This window comes from Sus scrofa, chromosome 7, assembly GCF_000003025.6.
Source record: "Sus scrofa isolate TJ Tabasco breed Duroc chromosome 7, Sscrofa11.1, whole genome shotgun sequence".
NCBI lineage: Eukaryota > Metazoa > Chordata > Mammalia > Artiodactyla > Suidae > Sus > Sus scrofa.
The window spans coordinates 51,340,864-51,367,323 of NC_010449.5; the positions used below are offsets into that span (position 1 = coordinate 51,340,864).

Here is a 26,460-nt window from a genome sequence, read left to right on the forward strand (position 1 = left end):
ATACACAAATTCAGAATTATAGTTGGAGATTTCAACACCCCGTGCTCAGCAATTGATTGATAATGAAATAGAAAATCAGCAAAGATATAGAAGAGCTAGACAACATTGTGAACAAAATCTAATTATCATTTTAAAAACACTCTACCCAATGACAGCAGAATATACATTCTTTTCAAGTGCCCATGGAACATTCACTAAAATAGACCGTATTTTTGGATATAAAACAAACCTCAACAAATTTAAAAGAACTGAAATCATACAGTGTATTCTCTGACCTTAATGGAATCAAACCAGATATTGGTAACAAAAATGTAACAGGAAAGTCTCCAAAGAGAAACTAAATACATATTTCCAAATGATTCATGGGTCAAAGAGAACTGCTCAAAGGAAACAAAAATTCAAAGAAATCAATGGAAGTAAAAGATACCAAATCTTATGGAATATGGTGAAACAAGTTATAAAAAGAGAAATTTATAGCACTAAATGCCTACATTAGAAAAAAAAAAAAGGAAAGATCTCAAATAGTTGATCATTATTCCACCCTAAGAAAGCAGAAAACAAAGAGAAAAAAAAAACAAAAACCCAAAGCAACAAGAAAGAAGAAAATAATAAAGAGCAGAAATCACTGAAATAGAGGAAATCAATGAGAGGAAAAACCTGATTCTTTGAAAATACCAACAAAACGTGCCAACAAAACAATAAATTGTCAAAGACAAAAAGCAAGTCTGACAAAGAATAGAGATGATACAAACTACAAAGATCAGGAATGAAACAGGATATCACTACAAAGCCCATGGTAATTAAAAGGGAATACAACAAAGAACTCTACATGCACAAATTCAATAATTTGGATGAAATCAGCCAATCCCTTGAAAAACAGATACTACCAAAATTCACCCAACATAAAAACAGATAATATGAATAGTGCCATAACTACTAAGGAAATTGAGTTCATGATTTAAAACCTGTCAAATAAGAAAGCTCCAACCCAAATGTCCATCAACAGATGATTGGCTTAGGAAGAATGTGGTATATATACACAATGGAATACTACTCAGCCATAAAAAAGAATGATATAATGCCATTTGCAGCAACATGGATGGAACGAGAGACTCTCATACTGAGTGAAATGAGTCAGAAAGACAAAGACAAATACCACATGATATCACTTATAACTGGAATCTAATATCCAGCACAAATGAACATCTCCACAGAAAAGAAAATCACGGACTTGGAGAATAGACTTGTGGCTGCCCGACGGGAGAGAGGGAATGGGAGGGATAGGGAGCTTGGGGTTATCAGATTCAACTTAGAATAGATTTACAAGGAGATCCTGCTGAGTAGCATTGAGAACTATGTCTAGATACTCATAGTGCAACAGAACAAAGGGTGGGGGGAAAATGTATACATGTAAGGATAACTTGATCCCCATGCTGTACAGCGGGATAAATAAATAAATAAATAAATAAATAGATAGATAGATAGATAGATAGATAGATAGAAAGCTCCAGCATCATAATAGTTTCAGTAGAGAGATTCTACCAAACATTTAAAGAATTAACAGCAATTCTACACAATCTGTTCCAGAAAAGAGAAGAGGAGGAAGAATTCTCAAACTTATTTTATAAAGACAGTATTACCGCAATATCAAAATCAAAGACAACACACAAAAAAAGAAAACTGCCAGTGAATAACTCTCATGAATTTAGATGCAAATATCCTCAAAACAAAATATTAGCAAATAAAAGTAAGCAATATAAAAAGGAATGATACATCATGACCAAGTGTAGTTTATTCTGAGAATGCAAAACTGTTTTATTATTTGAAAATCAGTGTAACATATTAAATCAAAATTACATACTCATTTATGATACAAATTCTTAGCAAACTAGGAATAGAGGAGAACTTCAACTTGATAAAGAACAATGATCTGCAGGCTCATTAATGATGAAAGGCTAAACGTTTTCTCCCAGACATCAGGACTAAGGTAGGAGTCTCTCTGACCACTTTTATTCAACATAGTAGTGGAAGTGAGAGCCAGAATAAGGCAAGAAAAGAAAAAAAAAGCATACAGATTGAAAATGAAGACATAAAACTTATTTGTAGAGGACAGGATCATTTGTGTAATCACCTCTCATTTCCCTATCCACGAGGGAGAGATTCCCACTCTGTGAGTACAGGAATGGCCAGCTGTGACACATGACACTGGACAGATGAGATAGACAACAGCTTACTAGTCACACATACTCACAGCCCAAGGGAAGAGGACACCGCATGTCAGATACGGCCCCATAGGGGTGCTGCTCAGGTCAGTGCACACAAGCAGAGACGAGGGAGGCAGGCTCTGCAGTACCAAGAGAGGGAGGTGACCTCTGGTTCTCTCAGAAGGATGTGACCAGCTTGTTTGAATGATCCTGCAGGCTGCAGGTCATCGAAACCCGCCACCCAGATATAAGTGGGAACATTGCCTGGCCCCCCCAGCTGAAAATGTTGTTTGTCTAGGGCACCCTATCCATGGGAGTGGAGTGAGGAGAGGAACTGGGAATTACACTTTCAAGGCTATTCTGGTTTCATCAGACATCAGGGCAGCATATTATATGGAGCCTTAATTTAGGCCTTACACCATACTCTCCACATAGAGAATCCCAAGGAATTTACCAAAAATCTCCTGGAACTATTATGTGAGTTTGAACAGTTACAGAATACAAAAGCAACACACAAAAATCAACTGTATTGCTGTCTGTTAGCAAATAATGTAGATAATGAAACAAACAAACAAACAAAAACCATCATTTACAATCACTCCAAAATGTATTAAATATTTAGGTACAAATCTAATAAGACATATTCAGAATTTTACAAAACATTGATGAAAGAAGCTAAAATGGATCTAAATAATAAAAATTGCTCACAGATTGGAAGACCCAACATAGTAAAGATGCTAATTCTCCCCAAACCAATCAACATGTTGAACAGAAGTCTTATCCAAATTCCAGCAAGATTTTTTGTCTATATAGACAAGCTTATTCCAAAGTTTGTATGAAAATGCAAAGGAACCAAAACAGCTAAAATAATTTGGATAAAGAAGAGTAAAGTGAGAGGAATGATTACACCCAGTTTGAATACTTACTATATAGCTACAGTAATAAAGATCCTTGTCCTGGAGGAGGGGTAAACACACAGACCAACGGAACAAAATAAAGAGTCTGGAAAGAGACCCACAGGAACACTCTCAGTAGATTTCTGACAAAGACGCAAAAGTAATTCCATGGAGGAAGGATAATCTCGCTCTAATACTGAAATAACTGGACATCCACAGGCAAAAGTGAGTCTTGACCTTAACCTTACACCTTATACAAAAGTTAATTCAAAATGCATCACGAGCTTGACTCTAAAACTATAAAACTTATAGCAGAAATCTATCGACCTAGCAAAGTGTTCTTAGCCATGACATCGTCATCCACGAATGGAAAAGTGATTAATTGAACTTTATCAAAATTTAAAACTTTTGTTCCGCAAAAGACCCTAATAAGAGGACAAAAGAATCAAGCTATAGGCCAGGAGAAAATATTTGTGAACCATCTATCCCAAAAAAGGCATTCTAACATACACCAAAGAAATAAAATCTCTTTTATGTACGTATATAAATAGATGTGTGGTTTTTTATATGTGTGTGTGTGTGTATACATACATACACACACACACACACACACACACACACAGGTTCTCCCTTTTTGTGTGATAGTAAGGTGATGTGTATATCTCACTATCACAGAAAAAGGAAGAAAGAATCTATGAATTATACATACTTAACACAGATTCGGGCTTCAATTGCACTTTTACTCCCAACCCTAGTCTCATACCACGTTTCATTCAGATCACTTTCTTGACCTCAACAGGGACTGTCAGTCAATGGATTCATTAACTGCATCTCAGAATCATGTGCCATATGACACAACAAAGCTCTGAGCTCAGTGAGGACTTGCACATGACAGTCCAGAAAAGATGGCCATGTCCTGTGTGCCATGCGTCCTGTGAAGGATGAGCTTCCCGTGGTTAGTCCTGGCGTGGAAAAAACACTCCACCTCGATCCGTGCTGACCGAGGAAGAACCTTGGGAGCCACGGTTTCCTTCAACACACACTCGTGTTCTGGGCTGAGCGTCGAAGAGGATCAACTGACAACATGGACAAAATCAACAGCGAGGCCGCAAAGGACAGAGACACTTGGCCTGTCACATGCAAGGGATTCAACAAAGCCACAGTGAGGAAATACCGGGGTTACATCAGCCTATCACCTGCGTTGCTCTGTCTGTGTCCTACGGGTGTGTGCCTATTACTTTTATCAATTAACTAAATAATAAAGTCTGGCCGGTTCCCTCCCTAGCATGTGTTAGGCTGCTCCCCACCCTTGCCCCAAATTTGGGGGGTCTTTCAAAGTGTCTGGTTGCTAAGGGCCTTACTCAGGATGCAGCAGGCTTCAGCCAGATGCATCGTGGCCACCACCCAGGTAAATGGCTTCCCCACATCAGGGACTGAGCAGAGCCCGCCGGAGCCTGGCCGCCTGCCACTCCACGCATTCCCTCCCTGCTCCGTGCACCAAATGCTTTCCTGGCTCTGACAATGGAAGCTGCTAATACGTCCCAGAAAGTGTTTACAGAGTGTGCAGCCCAAGCGCTCCACCCCCAAAGCTGTGAACAATGATGCCTGCCACATGCTGGACCTCCCAGGGATGGGGAGGAGGACGCGCAGGTCAGCTCAGAGCCACGGGGCTACCTCCAAGCTGCAGGGCCTCTAAGCCTGTCCCAAGCCATGGGGCAAAGGCCTGAAGTGAGGTCCTGGGAGGGGTCGTTCCCATCGGAGGGCTGGGGCGGGACTGGGGGGGGAGGGTAGGTGCCCTTGGCTCACCAGCCCCTGCTCCACAGACAGGAGGCTCTGCGTTCTAAGTGTGGAGTATTTGCACTGAAAGGAATTTCATCTGGACAGCCAGAGGGCCCTGGACCTGCTCCTCTCTGCCCACCCTGGACACTCCCCCTCTTCTCTCTCAATGCAAGAGAAAGGTGACTACAGTTCCTGCTGGCAGATGAGCGACACTTCTTCCAGAATGACGGTCATGCATGCCCTTCATGGTCAGGTTGGCTCCTTTCCTCCACCGGCTTCGACCTTCTGGTCCAGCAAAGAGGCAGCTCATCCCTCAGCCTCCCAGAGAACCTAAGCAGGAGGAGCGTCTTCACAGGCCCTGTCTTCATGCCAGCTGGAGACTGGGACAGTGAGTCCTCCTCTTTAAAGGCACCAGGATCCAGAGAGCCCCCAGATCCCACTGCACACCACCACGTTCTGCTCATTTATTTACTTTTGCCACGCCCATGGCAGGTGGAAGTTCCCGGACCAGGGATCGAACCTAGGTCCCAGCGACAACCCCAGCCACTGCAGTGACAACACTGGCTCCGTGACCCTCTGTGCCACAAGGGAACTTCAAATGTCACTTATAATTGAGTTCCCACCACCTTACCAGTGCCTTATTTGAAGACTTCCACAGGTATGGGTCTCTCTTTTCATAAATGATAGACTCATCACTTAATCACTTTATACGATAGCTTAAAAACATACCTCTAAATAGAGTTGTGGCTGCCCGACGGGAGAGGGAGGGAGTGGGAGGGATCGGGAGCTTGGGGTTATCAGATACAACTCAGAACAGATTTACAAGGAGAGACCCTGCTGAGTAGCATTAAGCACTATGTCCAGATACTCAGAACAAAGGGTGGGGAAAAAAATGTATACATGTAAGAATAACCTGATCCCCATGCTATACAGCAGGGAAAAAAAAAAAAAGATTATGGTAAAAGGATCAATATTGCAAATAGTATAATCAGCTTATATGTATAATGTTGAATCTATCAGGTTAACCATTACATAAATAAAACCCTTCCTCCTAAAAAAAAAAAAAAAAAAAGTACCTCTAAAGGAGCCACAGCAACCCTCGGAACCTCTTGCTCCAATAACCAAGGTGGTCGCTTCTCTCTGGATTTAAGGGTGATGGAATTTAAAATGTCTGGAATTATTAACTGACAACTTTTTTTTTTTTTTTCCTTTTCAGGGCCAGAAGTTCTGCTGTCCTGGGATGCTGTGTTCCCCCTCTGAACCAACAGTGTACATGTTAAGCCACAAATTTTCAACGTGCTTGGTTATCAGGGCTCCTCAAAGCTATACCTAGATGATCATATTCTTTTACCCTGACCTACTAACCTGATGAATCATATTAATAAGTTTCCTAATGCTGAATCGTCCTTGTGTTCCCGGCATTAACTGTACTTGGCCATGATATAATGTCTTTTTAATATTCAGCTGGATTTGGTTTGCAAATATTTTGTTGAAAAGTACTATATCCGTACTCATAAGTAACATCGGTTGGTACCTTATTTTCCAGGTTTTTATATCGAGATTTCTGTAAGCCTCATAAAAGAGACTTGAGCATTTTTCATTATTTTTTTCTTTTCTGGATCAGTTTAAACAGCACAGGAATAACCTGTTCCTTGAAGGTGCGAAAGAACATGACAGGAAAATAAACGGGGCACAGAACCTTTTGGGGGGAGTTTTTGAGAATTTTTTTTAAAGCTTTTTATATGACTGTTGAATTATTCAGGTTTTCTCCTGCTTATTTAATCGATTTGGTGAATTTTGGAAAACTTACCTTTTTCTAAAGACCTTCTATGTAATGAAAAGTTAAACATTTTATAGGAGAGGGCAAAGAGGAGAATTTTGTAGTTTTTCAAACAACTTTTTAAATTACTTTGCTTTAATTTCTGACTTAAGTTTCCTTCAGAGCCTGCAGCCTTTAAAGTTTTAAGTTTTTAAATGCTCAATTTTGAAGTGCTCAATTTTATGGATGTTGTAAGGACATTTAACAATTTGTATTTTTCTAAATTTCCATGGGTAACAGACAATAAAGTTTATTCTTTGTATCAAAGAATGCTCTTTTATCTCCTCTCTTCCTTCATTGGTCCTTTCTATCTACTTTTGTGTGTGTCTTACTATTTTTTTTTTTTTTAAGGGCTGCCCCTGCAGCATACAGAAGTTCCCAGACTAAGGGTTGAATCGGAGCTGCAGCTGCCAGCCTACACCACAACCATAGCAACACCAGCTCTGAGCTGGGTCTGTGGCCTACGCTACAGCTCAGGGCAATGCCAGGATCCTTAACCCACTGAGCAGGGCCAGGGATCGAACCCACGTCCTCATGGATACTAGTTGGGTTTGTTACCGCTGAACCACAAGGGGAACTCCTTTCTGTCTACTCTTTCCTCCCTCTCTCCCTTCCTTCCTTCTTTCCTTCCTTCCTCCCTCCCTCCCCACAGTAATTCCTATTTAGCTTGAGGGAGGAATATCCTATCTCTTCCCCCCCATTCCCTTGGCTCGTACTGATCTTTGTCTTCCTGTCTAGTTGTTTTTGTAAACAGAGAGAGTCCTCTCCTTAAGAGGAATAATGGGTCCAGGTGTCGGATAAGAACTCTGCTGCTCTGTTTTCTAGTCTTGCCTCTGGGTTGTTTTTTAGTTTTTAGTTTTTGTTTGTTTGTTTGTTTGTTTGTTTTTGATAGGATCACTAATGAAATCTTTAACATATGTGTACACAAATATTTCTCTTTATTATCAAGTTGTGCCAGTTCGCACTCTTCATTTGTAGTGAGATAGTGGCCAATCAGAATTGGAAAGCTGTGCTAGGAGCCTCCTCTATTAACCTCCCTCCCTCCGGCCGAGCATCAGAAAAGGAGAATCAATTTACACAAAAGTCAATGGAGAATGGGGTTAACTATGTCAGTGTTTTGTCCAACTGTAAATACAGCCCAGTAGGGTGTGATGAAATGAACCGGGGCTTAACCTTCCATTTTTTTTCATAGAATCAATTGGAATGGAATGGAGATAAAAACAAACATGATACTCAACCATACACAGAAAGAATAAGCACTACTTCTAGACACTTTTGCTCCACCAATACAAATCCATAGATGGGCACATGCATTGAGTCAGGATGTAAAATACACTTCTGCCATGGGTCACAATCCAAAAGTTAAGAGAAATCAATTTCTAGATTTCCAGTTGCTGCAGCCTGAAGTTTAGGGCTAGAGTCACAGATAGGAGTAAGGTGGGAAGGAAGCCTTTTAGAGCGTCCCTATCTGATACGAACAACTCTCTCAGGAAGAAACGGCTGGCGTCCCAGCATGAAGTGAGACTTGGCTAGATTGCCTGGCTAGTGTTGACTCTTCCCAATTCAGTAAGACTAGTTTATCATGGTGGTATGAGTGTAGCAGTGAAAACATGCTCTCCAGGGAGTTCCCTGGTGGCTCAGTGGGTTAAGGATCTGGCACTGTCACTGCAACAGCTCAAGTCGCTGCTGTGGCACAGGTTCAGTCCCTGTCCCAGGAGCTTCCACATGCTGTCAATGCAGGCCCCCCCCCCCCGCCAAAAACAACAACAAAAAAAACAAAAAACAAAAAAACATGCACTTCAGAGTCATACTGCCTCAGTGAAAAACTTGGTTTTGCCAGATTAGATTAGACTAATTCAAAAATATTCATTCCCATCCCTCACCCCACACATGCATCCAATCTCTAGGGGAGGGGCATACCCACCCACCCCAATAATTTTGGACTTAGCCATATAATCTGCTCTATCCTCATAGTAGGAGAGAATACTTCCCTACCCCCTGACTATGTCTTCAGCTGAGCTGCTCTGGCCAATGGGATTTTACAGAATCACACAAGCAGAACGCAGAGGAAAGACCCTTGTGCATCTGGATGTGCTCTTGTGTGTCTCCTTCATCACCAAGAGAAGACTATGCCCTGGTTAGCCTGCTGGGCTAAGAAGAAGGATGAGAGACCCATGGAGAAGAGCCCCATTTAAAAGAGAATCCTGGAGCTCGCTGGTGGCCTAATGATTAAGGATCTGGCGTGGTCACTGCTGTGACTCAGGTTCCATCCCTAGCCCGGGAACTTCCACATGACTTGGGCATGGCCAAAAAAAAAAAAAAAAAAACAGAGGGAGAGAGCGAATCCCTATAACAAGATCACAAGATCAATGCATATAATTTTAAAAAAACAGAAGCAACATGCAATCAATGAACACATACCACTAGATAAATGACTCAAAAAAGTCGCAAATAAATTGTAGGCAACAGAATCTCACTTTTTAAAAGTTCAGGAAGAAATACAGGAATTTAAAGAAAAAAACATGACAAGAGAAAAAGTGAGCTTTGGAAAAGAATAAAACAAAAACAAAAATAAAAATTAAGAAATGAAAAATGAAAACATTAGGTTTAAAGACTACATTAGGAGTTCCCATCGTGGCTCAGCAGAATCTGACTCGAATCCATGAGGATGCAGGTTCGATCTCTGGCCCCACTCAGCGGGTTAAGGATCCGGCATTGTCATGAGCTCTGATGTAGGTTGCAGATGTGGCTCAGATCCTGCATTGCCGTGGCTGTGGTGAAGGCCAGAGGCTACAGCTCCAATTCAACCCCTAGCCTGGGAACCTCCAAATGCCATGGGCGAGGCCCTAAAAAAGATAATAAATAAATAAATAAATAGTACATTAAAAAAAACCTTTCCTAAAACACACATACACATGCTTATGAAGACAAAAGATTATCTACATAAGAATTATTTACATCATGTCCAGTTGAGCATACGGATTCCAGAAGAAAGAAGAAATTATGTGCATATCACGGCAGACAAAGTGAGGCGCATACAAGGGTTAAAAAGCAGATTGGCCCCAGAGCTCTCCTCAGTAACACTCAATGCCAGAAATGCAGCCTCAGTATTTACAAAGACCTAAAGAAAAGGAGAGAGAAAAGTTCTCCTTGATTATACTGCTGAATTTTTTCCTGTTCTAAGAAACATCAGCTGTACGTATGTTGGATCTCCTTTATTACTGCTCCTCTGCAATCATGTGCTTGTTTTCTGCCTCCTCCCATAGAGCACCCAGTCTGTCTAGCATGTCCTAGTTGCTTATTCCATTGTGCCCACTCAATTTCCATTGTTTCTAAGGGGGTCCACTGTTTGCTAAAGAACAGCAGGAGGAGGACAGGGGGTCTGAGACAGGGAATGAGGCAGATCAGTCCATAGCCTCAATTCTGCATTGTTGTCTGGCTCCCTTCTCTTAGTAAATATGCTATAACCTTTTCTCTAGAGGCACATCTTCCTTTTATTTTCAACACTCAAAGTCAGCGAGGTTCTCAAGAAATCCCTTTCCTCCACAGCATTTTGTTCAGAAAATTGCTGCTTTCTTCCCCCTCCCTTCCCCTCCTCACCTTCAGGAGGTTATGTTGTCCCCCCTGGGCAATAAAAATTCTGGATCAACTCTTTTGCCCTTCAACTCTATGCCTCTTGCCATTTCCAGGGTCAAACCAGGTCACTCTGGGGACAATACCCACTTGAGTCCCAACTTGCTTCCTACAGGTTTATTAGACAGAGACAATTTGTGACAGCCATCATTAGGGAGACCTCTGTCCTGCTCAGAGCCAAGGGGACACACGTCAGCCTTCAGGATCCTCTCTCATTCAGGTCTAGACTTCACGATGTGCAGAAAAAGTACTTCACAATCTGTGTCTCAACTGGCACCATTTCGCTGCTGTGCTACAGATAAACTTAGGTCTTCTTGTTGGTTTGCTTCCTTCATACAGTTTTGAGGGAAGAAACTCTTGCTGTGCCTCCATTATGTGTTGCTATTGAAAACAACTGGATTTTTGATCTTGGAACTTGCCCAAAGAATTTTAAAGACCTTTTGGAACAGTCAAAACTATAATATTAAGAGAGAAGTCTCGCCTTGGTAGACACTAAACACAGTACAAAGCTACAGTAACTTGATTTTTTTCTTTGTTTTCGTTTGTTTTTAAGTAAAGTATAGTTGATTTACAAGGTTGTGTCAATTTCTGCTACACAGCAAAGTGACCCGGTCAGATATATATATGTATGCATGTATACATACATGTGTGTGTGTGTGTGTGTGTGTGTGTGTGTGTGTGCGCGCGTGTGTGTGTGTGTGTGTGTGTATATACACATTCTTTTTCTCATATTATCTTCTGTCCTGTTCCATCCTAAGAGCCTGGATATAGTTCCCTGTGCTATACAGTAGGACCTCGCTTATCCATTCTAAACATAACAGTTTGCATCTACTAGAAACTCCCAGTGCATCCCACTCTCTCCCCACCCCTTGGCAACCACAAGTCTGTTCTCTACTTCAAAACCTCAGTAACTTTAAAAATACAATATTACCACAGGAGACAAGTGACAGATAAACTGACTAAATATATTCTAAAATGACATTTTTAATGTTTATAAAGCAATACAAGACTAGAAGAAAACATGGAAGACATCTATTTTCTCTCAGTATGAGGTTATTCCTAGCCTGATGCAAAGGCAAAGAATTCTTAAATTAAGAGACTACTAGGAGTTCCCGTCGTGGCACAGTGGTTAACGAATCCGACTAGGAACCATGAGGTTGTGGGTTCGATCCCTGCCCTTGCTCAGTGGGTTAAGGATCCGGTGTTGCCATGAGCTGTGGTGTAGATTGCAGACGTGGCTCAGATGCCGAGTTCCTGTGGCTCTGGTGTAGGCCAGCGGCTACAGCTCTGATTAGACCCCTAGCCAGGGAACCTCCATATGCCATGGGTGCGGCCCTAGAAAAGACAAAAAGACAAAAAAGAGAGAGAGACTCCTAGAGTAGGCAACTCAAAAGTTTTAAATATCAGGATATCAAAAACACAAATAAAATTAAAATATTGACTAATTATGTGCACTATGGTAAAGACAAAAGACTAATATTCTTTACGTATAAAAAGAATATACAAATTAATAAGAAATTCTCAATAGAAAAATAGGCAAAATATAAAGATAAAATCTTTTATTCTATTTCTAATGCTGTACAGAGACCACGTACAAAAACAGTAATAGAAATGGCTCAAATTATTTTTAAAAATCTCTCACTACTAAGATTTCCTTAAATCTTATATTGCCAACTACTGCAAAGAGTATACATTGACAGACGCTTTTTGAAAAGCAGTTGGCAATTTGATAGTATAAATCAAAGGTCTTAAAACATCACATAGCTTTTGATCTCAAAATTATGCTTCAACAAATACATTTTTGAAAAATGTAGTCAATTGCCCTGAAAATGATCACATATGTGGGCAAAGATGAATCTGCAAACATATTCTTTCAGCAACATTATTTGCAATGGCAAATAACTGATGAGCTTAAATGTTCAGCAGTAAAAAATTAGTTAAAAAATATGGAATACCAAATGATGCAATAGTATGATGACATTAAATATTATTATAGAAAAAATATTTAATGACATAGAAATAGTCCTCATATTGCTAATCTTTACAGTTATAATCAAGAAACAGTGTAATCATGTTTTAAAAAATACATATATATGTTATAAATTCTAAGAAGAATTTCAGTGATATATACACTAAAATCCTAACAACTGTTAAAGTGAAAGGTGATTTTTTTTTTCATCTTGTCCTTTCCTGTGTTTTCTTCATTTTTGACGATGTGTATGTTTTACATTTTTAAAATCAGGGGGAAAATGAAAATTTCAAAAGAGAGAGTGTAGAAAATTCAGAATCCTTGAATGCTATACATGAGGTTTTATTAATAAAACAGTTATGCTTTCCTTTCAAAACTTTTTTCAAAATAACATGTTATTATATTTATTTCATGAAAGCTTGGAAAACAAATGCACTCCGAGCATCTGACCACAATAATGAAGAGCATACATTGGCTGGAGCTGTTCAGTGCTGACAAATTCCAGAAAGTAATTGCATAAAATACTTGGAAAGGAAATTGCTTTATGCTTCCATGCTATTTATGGAAATTAGCATCTTTGTAAAAATAAACTGAGAGCAATCACAATCATAAACCTTGAAATGTGGTTTCCATAAGATGTTAGCTTTGGTGCTTTAACATCCATTAGCAATGCAGAGGGGAAACACGGCCTTTTTTTTTTTTTTTTTTTTTTCTGTTATGAAACAATTGCACATAATTGGTTTTTCCCTCTTGTATCTTTAATCCATCCCTTTTTCCTGGCTGCTTCCCTTCAGAGTACATATATAGTGAAGCGCTCAGAAAAACCTTTGTTCAGAAAAACCTTTCTAATGATCCTGTTCCCTCTGCAAAGAATATTATCTATTTTCTTTTTTCAGTGCCTCACCTCCTGCAATCCACTGCTTTCCCCGAAACGACTCCTTCAAACATAACCAGCAATTTCACATGGGTGAATTTTCACCTTCAAGCGCCCCTAAAATGAGCTTGAAACCGAAAGCACTGTTCAATCCACCCCTCGTTCTCGCTCAATCCCACATCATCACTTGTCACACTCTACCTCTTCAGGTTCTAAAATGGTGCCCTTTTGTCTGCGACGAACTCCCCACCCATTCGCTCTCGTGAAATGAGCTGGAATTCTCAGCACTGCCAACCTCCACGACTGCCAGCGGAGTCCCCAGTATCCTTTGCCCAAGTGTGTTCCCAGGGGTCCAACAGAGTGGAAATGGTGCCTCCCATCACCTGCTGATCATCGCCCTCAGGGCTCCTCACTGCCCACTGAATCAAGCCCTCTTGATCAGTTATTTCTTTAGCATGCTCGGGAGGTCCTCCCCACGGGAGCCACAAACCATCCTTGTTCGTCCTCTTTCATATCCCATGCCATCAAATACCCTATTCTCCATGACACAGTGTCAATGGAAACATAAGGACAACACAGATTTAAGAGACATTTCTGAGACGGAACAAATGAAAGTTAGCGGCCAAATGGGTACAGGGCAGGAGCAATAGAGAAGAAGGCAGCCAGGGTGATCCGAGGACTCTGGGACAAATGACTAGAAGATGGAGAATCCAGGCCCTGGAACAGTGCTGGGTGGATGGTGGGGACTTCCGTGGAGGAAGTACTGTGTTTGAGGCCCCCCAGGGAATATCCTGGTGGAGGTGGGTGGGAGCTTGTGGGTATACAGAAGCCTCTCGGAGATACTTGGCAGCTTCCATTTTAGTGAGGGCATCAGGTTAAAAGAGAAAGAAGAGAGGAAGGAGAGAGGGACGGGGGAGGGGAGAAGGAGGGAGAGTGGAGGAGGCAAGGAGGAAGACCCAGAGTTACCAAAATTGTGTTTAAACATTGGAGGGAGGGGGAAGGAGGGAGGGGAGAAGGAGAGAGGTGGAAGGAGGAAAGGGGGAGAATAACAATCAATTGATGAGCTCATTGTCATCACATGACATTCTGTGTCTAGAGGCACTGACCAGTAACAGAGAAATGATCCAAATAAATCATTTAAAGTGTAGAAAAATTGAAGATATAGATAAGTGAAAGGAAAATCAAATTTTTAAAAATTTCCGTAACACTACTACCCAGATAACAACTATTATTTTCGTATGTAATCTTCTGGACTTTTTCTCTGCATAAATATGATGTTGATATATGGATATATCTTTTTTATTTATTTTTTTTTTTTTTGTCTTTTTGCTATTTCTTTGGGCCACTTCTGCGGCATATGGAGGTTCCCAGGCTAGGGGTCGAATCGGAGCTGTAGCCGCCGGCCTACGCCAGAGCCACAGCAACATGGGATCCAAACCGCGTCTGCAACCTACACCACAGCTCACGGCAATGCCGGATCGTTACCCCACTGAGCAAGGGCAGGGACGGAACCCGCAACCTCATGGTTCCTAGTCAGATTCGTTAACCACTGCGCCACGACGGGAGCTCCTGGATATATCTTGATAAGTGGGCTCATGCTAAACATTCTGTCTTATGCATTATTGCTTTTTCAGTCAACATGTGATGCACATCTTTCAATACATACATAATGCATTTCCTTTTTTTTTTTAAGGGCTGCACCTGCAGCATATGGAAGTTCCCAGGCTAGGAGTCAAATCGGAGCTGCAGCTGCAGCCTACACCACAGCCACAGCAACACAGGATCTGAGCCACGTCTGTGACCTACACCACAGCTCATCTCAATGCTGAATCCTTAACCTACTGAGCGAGGCAAGGGATCGAACCCTTGTCCTCATGGATACTAGTTGGGTTTGTTACCACTGAGCCACAGTGGGAGCTCGTCATTTGCATCTGTGATGGCTGTGTCTACTGCACTTTGGGATACACCACAGCCCTGTACTTTGCTTGGACACGTCATTTTTTTATTCCACATTTGGGTTGTTTCCAGGATGGGTTGTGCACTTGGGTTTGCTATCAGCACCCATAGTGAACATCATATACTCACAGTTTTGCTTACTTATTTGAAAATTTCCTTAAAATAATTTTTTCTTAGTGGAAGGTGCTTTGCTACATGCTTGAGAGACATGGTGGCCTTCCTCCTCCCCACTCTGTCTTATTCTGGGTAGAGGTTTTCCGGCCCTCCGGGTTTTATGTCATAAATGGACTTCCTGCAGCTCCCCATCCTCTACAGTGACTCCAGATGCATATTCCAAGCGGCTCTGACCTTGACAGTGGAGTCTGAGCAGAAAGACCTAAACTTGTCCTGGAGGCCGATTCTACTTTTATTACCAAGTTGCCAGAGTTACTGGATAGTTAACAGTCAGTGGTTGGGTGGATCCGGTGAGAAGCCTTCGGGAGAATGCATGGGCGCTCCCTCCTACTTTATCATCTGTGACACCTGCTCTTCTGCCTTTCTGACCTTTCCAGCTCAGGCTTTTTTTCTTTGGCTCAACACTGGCTCTCTTTAAAAGCTACTGCCCTCTTCTTTCTGTCTCCATGTGCTCTCCCCAGGCAGCCTCAATCACTTCTCCGGTTTTCTCTCCCGAGGCTCCTGCCTAGGGTTTAGCACAGAGCATCTCATGGTGAGCCAGGCTTTCAAATGCAGGCTTTCAATGTTCTCTTCAAATAAGATTCCATTTACATTGAAAAGAGAGAACGCTGTCTACTATTTTACTGTAAACATTGAAAATAAAACACAATTTTGATAACTCTGGATCTTCCCCCTTCCCCTCTCCCCCATGAGCCAATTTATCAAGATAAATACATATATCTACATCATATTTATGCAGAGGAAAAGTCCAAAAGATTATATATGAAAATATTAATAGTTGTTATCTGGGTAGTAGTGTTATGGAAATTTTAAAAATTTTGATTTTCCTTTCATTTATCTATATCTTCAATTTTTCTACACTTTAAATGATTTATTTGGGTCATTTCTCTGCTTCTGGTCTGGTCAGTGCCTCTAGACACAGAATGTCATGTGATGACAATGAGCTCATCAATTGATTGTCATTCTCTTAACACCTTCCCTGGATAGGGAACAGAAGGAAACATGTCACAGACCTTGGCTGGACAGTTCTGAGGAACGATGATCAGAAGACATGGCAATCAGGCAGATGAGAACAAAGAAAGAAACAGACGAAAAGGATGCAAAAGAAAGGGTCCTATCACAAATTAATTATCATAAGAAGCTATTGTAAAGGGCAAGTTCATGTGTTTATGGATCTCTAACCAAAGCTCATGGAGGACCCAGCTCAACTGGAAGTGACGCAGGCTACCATCTTAGATGGATCTGCCATCTCCTTCTCTTGGGTCAGAAGGGTGGCCTGGAGGATGCAGGGGATTTCTGTAGCCCTAACAACCGCCCAGTATGGATTCTGCCTTCTGACTTCAAGGAGAGGGAGTGAAAGCGAAGGCAGGGACTAATGTCAGTGGTGTCATGGGGGGAGAACTGCCACCAAGGCCAGAGCCAACACCAAGACAAGAACTACTAATACCAGAGCCTCCACGAGGGCGACGGCAACCGAGACAAAAATACCACCGAGGTCAGAATCACCAAAATATCCAGAATCACTGAGACCAGAACCACGCCCAAACCAGAACTGATGAAAGCAGAATGATTAAGATCAGAAAAAAGGCCAAGACCAAAAACGATGCCAGAGAGAACCACTGAGACCAGAACCACATAAAATAACAGTATTTAAAACATCAGACCAGAACCACCGAAATCAGAACCATTGAGACCAGAGCTGCCACCAAGCCTGGAGCCAGCACGTCTAATTTTAGTGTCAAGATCTTCCATGAGACCCTCCAATGCCAAAACACTGGAATTCCGGGGCCAAAGCTGATGACAAAGAGGAGCTAAGTACCCCCACACTGTAAGGCGAGCTACCAATATAAAGTGGGACACCAGCCACCACCTCACTCCTTCCCTAGTCTCTGAGAAAGAGGACTGAGATGCATCCAGGAAAAAAAAAAATCATTCCTAGGAATCAGGGATGCCTGAAAGGAGAGACTGGCGATCTACTTCCCAGATGGGCATCTGCTTAGACTGAATCGACTGATCGGTCCCCGTGCTCCCCCTCCCCCCAGGCCTAGCAGAGCAAGGAATGGAGAAGGGAAAGGAGTTGGCAGGTCAGAGAGAGGAGATGGCACTGGGGCATCCTCTATCCCCACCATCTGCACAGCAAGGACGTGTGCACTTCCTGTGGCTCATGCAGACCACACCGAAGGGAGCTGGCTTTAAACCATCCTGCCAATAGCACCCAGCAGGGCTGCCTAGAGGCAAGAGGATCCCAGCAACATGAGGCCAATCTGAAGCTGGACGTCCTGCTTCGGGAAAGGCAGGTCCCGCAGGGCCCTCTGAAGAATTCATGCGGGCTTCCCAGAGGGCAAAGAGTCCGTGAGAGGCAGATCGTCGGTGGCAACTATCAGAGAGGGGCATCCAGTGATGTCAAGAGCTGGTGGCCCTTCTCCCCGTCCCCTCTCCTCGTTTTCAACCCCAGGAAAGCTGGACTCAGAAGAACTGAAAGGAGGAAGGATTCCCCAAACCAGTCCTCACCACTGGTTGAGGTGAGAAGAGAATGGACCCCAGTAGGACGCCGCTTCAGGTTCTTGGAGCCAGGGGTCAAGCCTAGACTAGACAGAAGGGCAACGAGCTTTAAAGCAAGAGGGCAATCAAACATTCAAATTGCACCGGACTTTGACTCAATGAAAGGACAGCTGCCCAAGCCTGCCTGGAGACACAGAGGAAAGGATTTGGCAAAGCTTGGCTGCAGCCTGCGGTTGGCTCCATATTTACGTCTCCCCAAGCTGAGACTCCGCGGGAAGAGGGCTGGAAGGGAGGGCTGGAACGGTAGCAGCTGTCTTCTCGGGAAAGATCAGGGTCCCTCCGGAGAAGGCCTGGAGCAACAGGAAGCTTCCAGGGCCAGGATGTGACAGGAAGACCCGAGGCCTCTCCAGCTGTCTGAGGGAGGGAAACTGCGAGCTCCTCCAGAAGCGGTCAAGAACGAGTTAGAAAAACACGAGGCTGCCGGCCTCATGGCTTGCTCTGCCATCTATCACAATTACTTGTGGTCAGTGAACGTAACAGCTTCGGGTTTAGCCGATTTCATCAAGAGAATCTCGTTTGTACTAAATCAGTTGGCACATCCCGTGCTCCCTGCGGCTCAGCCTCCCGCGGCTGTGAATTCTCCACCCGCCGCCTGGGGGCAGCACTTAAAGGCAAGGGGACAGACTACGGAGGACTGGAAGGGCGCCCCCAAACACCCCAATCCTCAAATACCTCGGAGAGGCAGCTTTGAATCAAATTCAACCTGATTCCAGAGAGATAACCAAGTGTCCAACCCTGGAGCAGGGCCCCAAACTGACCTAGCCTTCACCAGAACGTTCTCCCAGGACCCATGCTGGGATTGCCCTGGCCAGTCTCGCCAGCACCTGCAGGAACCTCCCCGGAGAAGGTCAGGTTCCCTCCTCCTTCCAGCCTCTGCAGCATCTTCTCTTCTCAGCTGATGTCTCCTGAGTGCTTCCCACAGTTTCACAGCAGAAAGCAAAGGCACTTGGCTTGTTTCAAAGGGTTAATACCTGGAGTTCCCCTCCTGGCTCAGTGGTTAACGAATCTGACTAGCATCCATGAGGATGCAGGTTCCATCCCTGGCCTTGCTCAGTGGGTTAAGGATCCCGCGTTGCTGTGGGCTTGGTGTAGTTCACAGACGAGGCTCAGATCCTATGTTGCTGTGGCTGTCGTGTAGGCTGGCAGCTACAGCTCTGATTCCACCCCTAGCCTGGGAAGCTCCATATGCCACAAATGCAGCCCTAAAAAGCAAAAAAGAAAAAAAAGAAAAAGAAAAAAAATCAAAGAGTTAATACCCTACAGCAGAGAGCTAGCGTTTCTTATACCCTTAATACATGCCAGGCAGTTTTTGTTTTGTGCTACCTTTTTTCCCCCTCACAATGGAGGGGAAAAACTTTTCCAAATAATTCTACACGATAGATACCCCCTCCCTACCAATGTGAACACCGAGATGCAGAGATGTTTGTGTAACAGGCGGTGAAGTGGTGGAGCTGGGATTCCAACAGCTGATGCTGTGGATGATGAAAACCACTGGCCTGAAATCTCCTTTTACAACCTTCTGTGCACAGTGCCCCATACATGGAAACAACACTGCAGAGGCACAAAGATATGGAAAAATCCAAAAGAGGTCAGTGAGTGATTCAAGCTGGGCAAACGCTGCCCTTGGCCAAAGGTCAACTGACTGCCTCAAAGCACATTTCAATTTTATAAGGTGGAAGGAGACAGAATGAAGCCCTGTGCCTTGAAGCCTCAGCCCCATTTGACCAGGAATAAATCTCTGAAGCTCGCATAGCCTGTTTCAGATCTACTGATGGGATGGCAAGGCAAGTCCTCACCTCTTTGCCCCAACACTACACCTGGCTGACCGCACAAACCCTAAAATTACCCTGAAAACATTAACATTTGGTCTAATAAAATATACCTATTGAAATGCGAATATGAGGGAGCATCAGTAAAATGGATAATGAGGGAGAAGCTGTACCTCACTAAGCAGTTCTGCATGAGTCATTGAAATCATGGGTTACTGGAGCTGAAAAAGCTCTTAGAAACACTAAGTTCAAGAGGGTGCAATGAGAAGCAGAGAAGTCTGATGAATCCATCCCAGAACATATCACTCTCTTTTGTGGGCATGCTTCTCTAATAGATGTTAGAGCCCTTGTTAAGTGCCGAGCTGTTCACCAGACCCTGAGCATACAGAGGCCATCAAGCCATGTGATGAGAAGTTACACGTGCAGGGTGGGGTTGCCCTGTGTTAACTCCCACAAGATACCACAGCGACTCGCATGTTCTAATTCACACAAGGTACAGACTGGGCTAGCAGCAGCCCCCAGGATCCAATACTAAGATGTGCTTTACATCTGGGGGTACAAACTGCTTGGCTGAATCCAGTCTACAAACGTATTTGTTGGGCTTTCAATGCTTTAAAAATTGGGAGCCTCATAGGAGTCCGGATAATCAGCTATCTTGAAAAATAGGAAGATCTGGCAATCCTGGGTTTGCATTCTTCCTTGGCAATGATCAGCTGGAGTTGGGTAGTGGCTGCTCTTAATAGACGGAACATGTACCATCAACTCTGCTACTGTCTCCACCATTGCCTGTTGTTGCTCAGGCAACACTAGCTTCATGCCTTTGTTTGAGTCTGTAGGCAAATGAGGATGCAGTGACGGAGCTGGGTTCCCCCCACCAGGCTGGTGGGAAACACAGGAGTCTAATGAAAGGACTGCAAAACACTGTGATATGTGCTGATAGAGGTAATTACAGAATACTTACTTCATGGCTGAGCTAAAGTCAGAACCTGGGCTCTGGCCATTCACTGTGTCCTGGCCTCTAAGAGCAAAGTCTCTCCCAGGCACAGGCAGGCAGCCTTTCTAGCCCAAAAAGACAGGCTCCATCACAGCCCCAAGTCATCACTGATATATGGTATCCACAGTGGTATCAAGGCACAGTGGTATCAAGACTCAGAGAGGACCAAGGGATTGGACCATTCTTACAGCTATGTCAGCTAGAAATACCATTTGCTGGAGGTAAGAGACACAATTAGATTCCCTTTGGTATAAAATGAACATTAATCATACCCCATCTTAGGTGATCTCAAATAATGCTCCCAAGTAAACACGGGGATGGCTACTATTTCTCATCCCTTCCCCATTACCTGCAGGAGGGCAGAGTGTGTGAAAACCATCCATATCAGCAGCCACCAGGGGCTCTTCCAGGAAGCCATGGGGTCCAGTCTCCTAGGGGGCTCACTGGTAACCTATAAAAGAGGAAAGAGTTGGTTTCCAACCAGCTCTGGACCCAGTGGCAGCACCCATGACTTAGACCAATCAGAGGGAGGAACCCTGAGCCCTATATAATGTCTTGGAAAGGTCTGTGTTGGCCCAAGATGGAGTTACCTACTTCAGGGTCCAGGCCATCCGGAGCTCTCTTTAAGAGGAGCCCACATCAAAGTCAAGAGGGCAACCAGACCTGCTTCCAGGCTGCAAACCATACCTCCAGCCCTCCAGAAGCTGAAACATCTCTGCCACCAGCCACTTCCCAGCCCATCTGTCAGCAGGAGGCTGTGGCTATTGGCATCTGACTCTGGAAGCCAGCATGGAGCCAAGGGTTAGGGCACCTGCCAGCTTCTGCCACTTCAGGCAAAAATGAGTGTAAGGCCAACTAAGCCGGCCAGAGAGGGGAAGGGAACTGCCTAAGGTCACACAGCAAGACAGTGACCATCCTAGGACTGGGATGCAGGTCTTCTGACAGTTCAAGGCTTTCTCCGCCAGATGACATCGTTCCTCGTGAGAGTGCCAGCCCTGCAACAGAGGCCTGAGAGTGGCGTTAAGGGAGGATCGGGGAGACACAGCCTCAGAGCTAGCCTAGCACAATATCCTAAAAGTAGGTGAGGGCTGGGCGAACCAGCCGAGGCCATCTGAGACCAGCAGGGCAGCGGGGGCTCTCTTCAGACTTCTGACAATTTGCAGGGAAATTAGTATGAGCAGAGCTTGGAAAAACCGAAAAGCCGAGGTCACCCTCGCCTCTTGCTTCGCCTCGCGGGCGCCTTGGCGGAGCCGGTGTCCGGGGGCGGGTCGGTGGCTTCTCTCCATCTGGAGAAAGCATTAAGGGCCTGGCCTAATGCGATCCGCAAATGTGCTGCTGTTTCCGAACTGAGGCGGCGACTCTGGGCCGAAGGGAGGCGGCCAGTGCGGGGCCCTGGGACAGTGTGCCCCCCTCTCCTTCTCGCACCCGCCGTCCTGGCGCACACTCCCCGGACTCCTCCGGGCCTCGCAGTGCCCGCGCCCGCGCCCAAGCCGCGTCCTGGGTCCCGCATGCCCACTTGCCATGGAGCGCGCGTCGCTTGGTCCTTGACCTTCTAGGCGCTCGCGACCCACTTGCACACGGGCTGGACCTTCCGACGCTCGAGACCTCTAGCTGCTGCCAGCCCGTTGTCTACCTAGAAAGCCCCGAACTTGAAAACCGCCAGCCTGATGGAGTCCCTACAATCAAGCGCCCCCAGAATACCTCTCTCCCAATACGCCAGGACCCCACGGAGCCTGCCCGGCCCGAGGTCTCCAAGCAGTACCGAGCGCCCTGGTCCCGAGCCCCACCCCTGCCCCGGGGCCGCGCAGGACCCTGCCGCTCGCAGCCCCCCAGTCCCGTCCAGAGGCCACTGCCCCATCTTCCTCCCCCAGGGAGAGCCTTCTCGCCCTCCCGGGCGCCGAGCTCCGAGCACCCACCTGGCGCCGCAGAAGCGTCTGGAACGAGCGGCCCGGGCGGCGCAGGCTCGGTGGGCGCTGAGCAGAGACGGGCAGAAGCGGCCCCGTCAACACCTCGTGCGGAATCCCGGAGCGGGACCTGCCCCGACGCCGGCCTCCAGCCCACGGCGCCGCAGTCTCTGCAGCCGCCGAGAAGTTAAATGGGGCTGGGACGGGGGCCGCCCCGCCTCTCCCGCCCCCTCCGGGCGTGCGGAGCGCCGCGCTGGCCGCGGCCCAGAGGCGGAGGGCGCGCGCCGCCACCTGCACCGCCCGGCAAGTGCACGGCGCGCCCGGGCGCCTGCCCGCCCTCGCGCCAGCCCCGCGCTTTGCGCCCGTTCAGAGGGCGCTGGGGGCGCGAAAGGAGCTCGCGAGGGGCCGGGCCCGGGCCGCTCGGAGAGCGCGGGGCCGCGGTGACGGCGAGACTCGGTTGGAACGCTCCTCCGCCCGCTTCCTGGAAGCCACTCCTCGCCCTGGGCCGGCCGCCAGGCGTGGTGCCAAGAGCCGGGATTGCCGACGCCGCCACCGCCGCCGCCGGCGGGCGCGCTGGGGAAAGGCGGCCGCTGCACCGTGAGCCAGCCGGGGCGCCCCGCCTCAGCCGGAGCCGGGAGCCGGGATGCCGTCGCCCCCCCTTCTCCACCCGCCCCTCCGGGGTCCGGGCGCCGGCTCTGCTAAGGCAGGCCCAGCGGCCACACGGAGGTTTGCCCGGAACCGCTGGCTCGTGCCTGCGAGCCTCCGGCGCTCCCGGCCAGGCATGACCAAAGTCAAAGTCAGAGACCAGGAGGCCCCTCCCGGCCCGCGCCGCCAGCGCCGGTGGCGGCGGCGCCCAGCACAGACCCGGTGCAGGGACCGGTGGACTTCAGTGATCACGCTAGCTCACCACCCAGGACTACAAGCGACAGACTGAGTAGGGGAGCCGCTTAAGCGAGTACTTGGTTCCACTGCCTACCTATGAGCCAGGCTGGGTAACAGCGAGCTGCGGAGCTGCTCGGGCCTGGGATTTAGGGTGGAGGTGTCAGCAACCGAGAGTGGGGTGAATTTCCTCATGGACTGGAGGAGGTGAAGAGAAGTAAGGCAAAACATTGGCCTTGACCTTGGTCTAATCTCAGAGGTATAAAGCCAAGGGCCCCGGGAAGGCCTGGAAAGTCTCATTATGTCCCCAGCTAAGTCTTAACCAGAGTCATCATTTCCCCAGGTGCCTAAGTGTGTGCCAGCCACTTGACAAGCTCTTTATGTGTAGCCAATCTTCACAAGGGCCCATGGTGTCAGTATTCTCATTTCACCAATGGGGAAGCTGAGACCCAGGGGATAAACAACTTGTATCCTGGTGAGTGACAAAGTCTCTCTGAGGTCCCCATTGTTCATCCCTGAAGTTGCTCTCCTGTCTGTTCCTTTTGTTTTTGTTTTTTTTTTTTGTTTTGTTTTGTTTTTTGTCTTTTTAGGGCTGCACCCTGGGCATATGGTGGTTCCCAGGCTAGGGGTCCTTAACCCACTGAGCAAGGCCAAGAATCAAACCTGCATCCTCATGGATGCTAGTCAGTGTCGTTTCTGCTGAGCCATGATGGGAACTCCTCTCCTGCCTGTTCTATGCTTGGTACATTACAGGTGGTGTTGGAGCTTTACCCAGAGGTACTGGCCCTTCCTGCCTGCCTCCCCTAACTTCCCTTCCTTACTTGGTGACTTGGCAAATGATGACAGTGGTAGGACTTAGCTGGGGACATAATGAGACTTTCTAGGCAATCCCTGGGCCCTTGGCTTTAAACCTTGAGCCAAGGCCAAGAGGAGGATCTCCAGGACCGTTTCTTTGGTCCATGTAAAATGGCTGGAATCTTGCAGGAAGTGAGAAGAGGACATTTGGTGTGAAAGAGGCAGAAGAGCAGGAGGTAGAAGGAACTATTCAGGAAAGGGCAGAGGATGCTGGGCTCAACCGGAAAAAAATGCAAATAAGTCAACTCTCCTTATTTTGCCACAGTTATGTTCTGATAAAGTCAAGGGAACTTTATAGTGAATTTGGGAATAGCAAACTCTTTCTCCGGGGAAGAATACAGGGTTAGATCCCTGCCAGCCTCTGGTCACAGCAACACTCTTGTCAACCAATGAATACATGACCTTATTTTATGAGTATTTCACCTTAAAGACATCCTATTGAACGTATATGATTGGTTCACTAGCAGTAAACCCACAACTCATGCCTGAACAAAGTTTATCTAACACAAGTGTCTCATCTAACACAAGGACTTTCTGTGCGTGGCCCATCAGGTCTTCTTCCACTGGGCAGCCACTTCAGCACTGCTCTTGAAGACTGTTTTAAAGCCGCAAAATCACCAAGAAAGAAGACAAAAATATGAAAAGTGGCGCTGAGCAGACCATAAAAAGATACCGATGGACAGTATGAGAGCTGAGAGAAGAAGGCAGAGCATGGCCTTGTTGGACCTTAGCTGGGAACACGCATATCCAGCAACTCAGAATGTTTACCCTTCATCAGAGTGCCCTGAAAGTGCTGTAAGTATTGACTTGGGAGGTTGCAAATAAATGTTAGCAAGGTGGCAAATTCATGAATATGGACTCTGCAAATAATGATGAAATAACGAGGATGGTCTGTATGTGCTTCTTCTCTCAGAATATCAGAGAGGAATAATGATGTGAACATTTCCAGACACTTAGAGGGCACCAGGCACTGTTCCGGGTACTTTGCTTGTGTTAACTCAGTCCTGGCACCAGCCTGTGGGGTAGATATAATTTTTAGTACATTTTACAAATGATGAGATTTATATAGAAAGGTTTAAACACTGCCTGTTCTTAGCAACTAGACTAGACGGCTTCTCATTTTATTCACATTCTAAAACCAGCCCTGGCGTATCAAGGAGTCTATGGCCAAAATCACGTGAATATTCAAAATGAAATGGAGAGTTCAAAGAGATACTATGCTTATGCTTGGGACTCAGGAAGGCACTGAGAGGCCCTCTGGGGTGGGATGGTGGCTGTTGGGAGCAATTGAGCTGCCCAGCTCTAAGGTCTTCAAGGCTCAACAGGACTTCCTGTTTCATTTTACCCTGGGGCACTTGGATTCTTGAGCCAGCCTCTGGAGCGTGCCCTCACTAAGTAGGGAGGCCAGCCTGGAGCGTTTCTCTGCCGTGGGTGCTGTTTAGCATCAGGCCAGTCCTCTCAAGGAATCAGCAGTTCGTTGGTCTGTAGTAAAAAGCAGAAGCGAAAACATCACCACCTGCCTTCCTGGTCTCCCGGCAGGTGGAGCAGTGCTATGTATGTGGCTAAGACACTGTGAGTTAGGAGAACAAAGAGCCATGACAGACTGTCTCCACGGGGAAGGGCAGGCTGGACTTCACAGGTCCTGGCCCCAGATTCACCATCTAACTACCCCAGAAGGCGCTCCTCCATCACTGGGCACGGGTACAGATGCTGAGCTCTTCCTCAGTCAGGCATACACTCTCCCCTCCCACCCTCTACTCACTCCCCTGAAGCCTGCCAGGATGTTTGAACAAGACATTGCCCAAGGCATGGAGGTGGGGGAAGATGGAGTGGGAGGAACAGAAGAGAATGAACCCCCCCACTCCCAAAAGCTGGATGGGTTGGATTAAGCCACTGGGTGTGACTGCCCAACGGGCCTAGCTTGGGGGCAGGGGTGGGGGAGGGTTCAGGCCCCTCCCTGCCAAGCTCCTGGACCACCTCCCCCCTTGAGCGCCCCTGCCACCTGGGGACAAGGACAGTACATTTCTATTCCGAGAGGTCTAAGAAATCAAATTCCATTTCCTCCCTAAGATCCACCTTCCTGAGTTCCCAGTTTCCCTTGTCTGTCTCAGCGTTTCCTTTTTTTTTTTTTTTTTTTTTTTTTTTTTTTGTAAGCGAACAAAGGCTTTATTACAGGAAAGCAAATAGCTCCCA

General features: G+C 45.9%; 1 protein-coding gene across 3 annotated transcripts in view; it reads right to left on the reverse strand.

Annotated features, from left to right (window-relative positions):
- ADAMTSL3 (ADAMTS like 3) overlaps positions 1-22,992 on the reverse strand; it is a 357,500-nt gene extending 334,508 nt beyond the window's left edge. For all 3 annotated transcript variants that reach the window (XM_021098873.1, XM_021098874.1, XM_021098875.1), the window contains exons 1-2: positions 22,546-22,992; positions 20,979-21,080 (exon numbers count right to left, since the gene is read on the reverse strand). In XM_021098873.1, the coding sequence (XP_020954532.1) occupies positions 20,979-21,047 (69 nt within the window). In that variant the 5' untranslated portion in view covers positions 21,048-21,080; positions 22,546-22,992. The remainder of the gene's footprint in view (positions 1-20,978; positions 21,081-22,545) is intronic.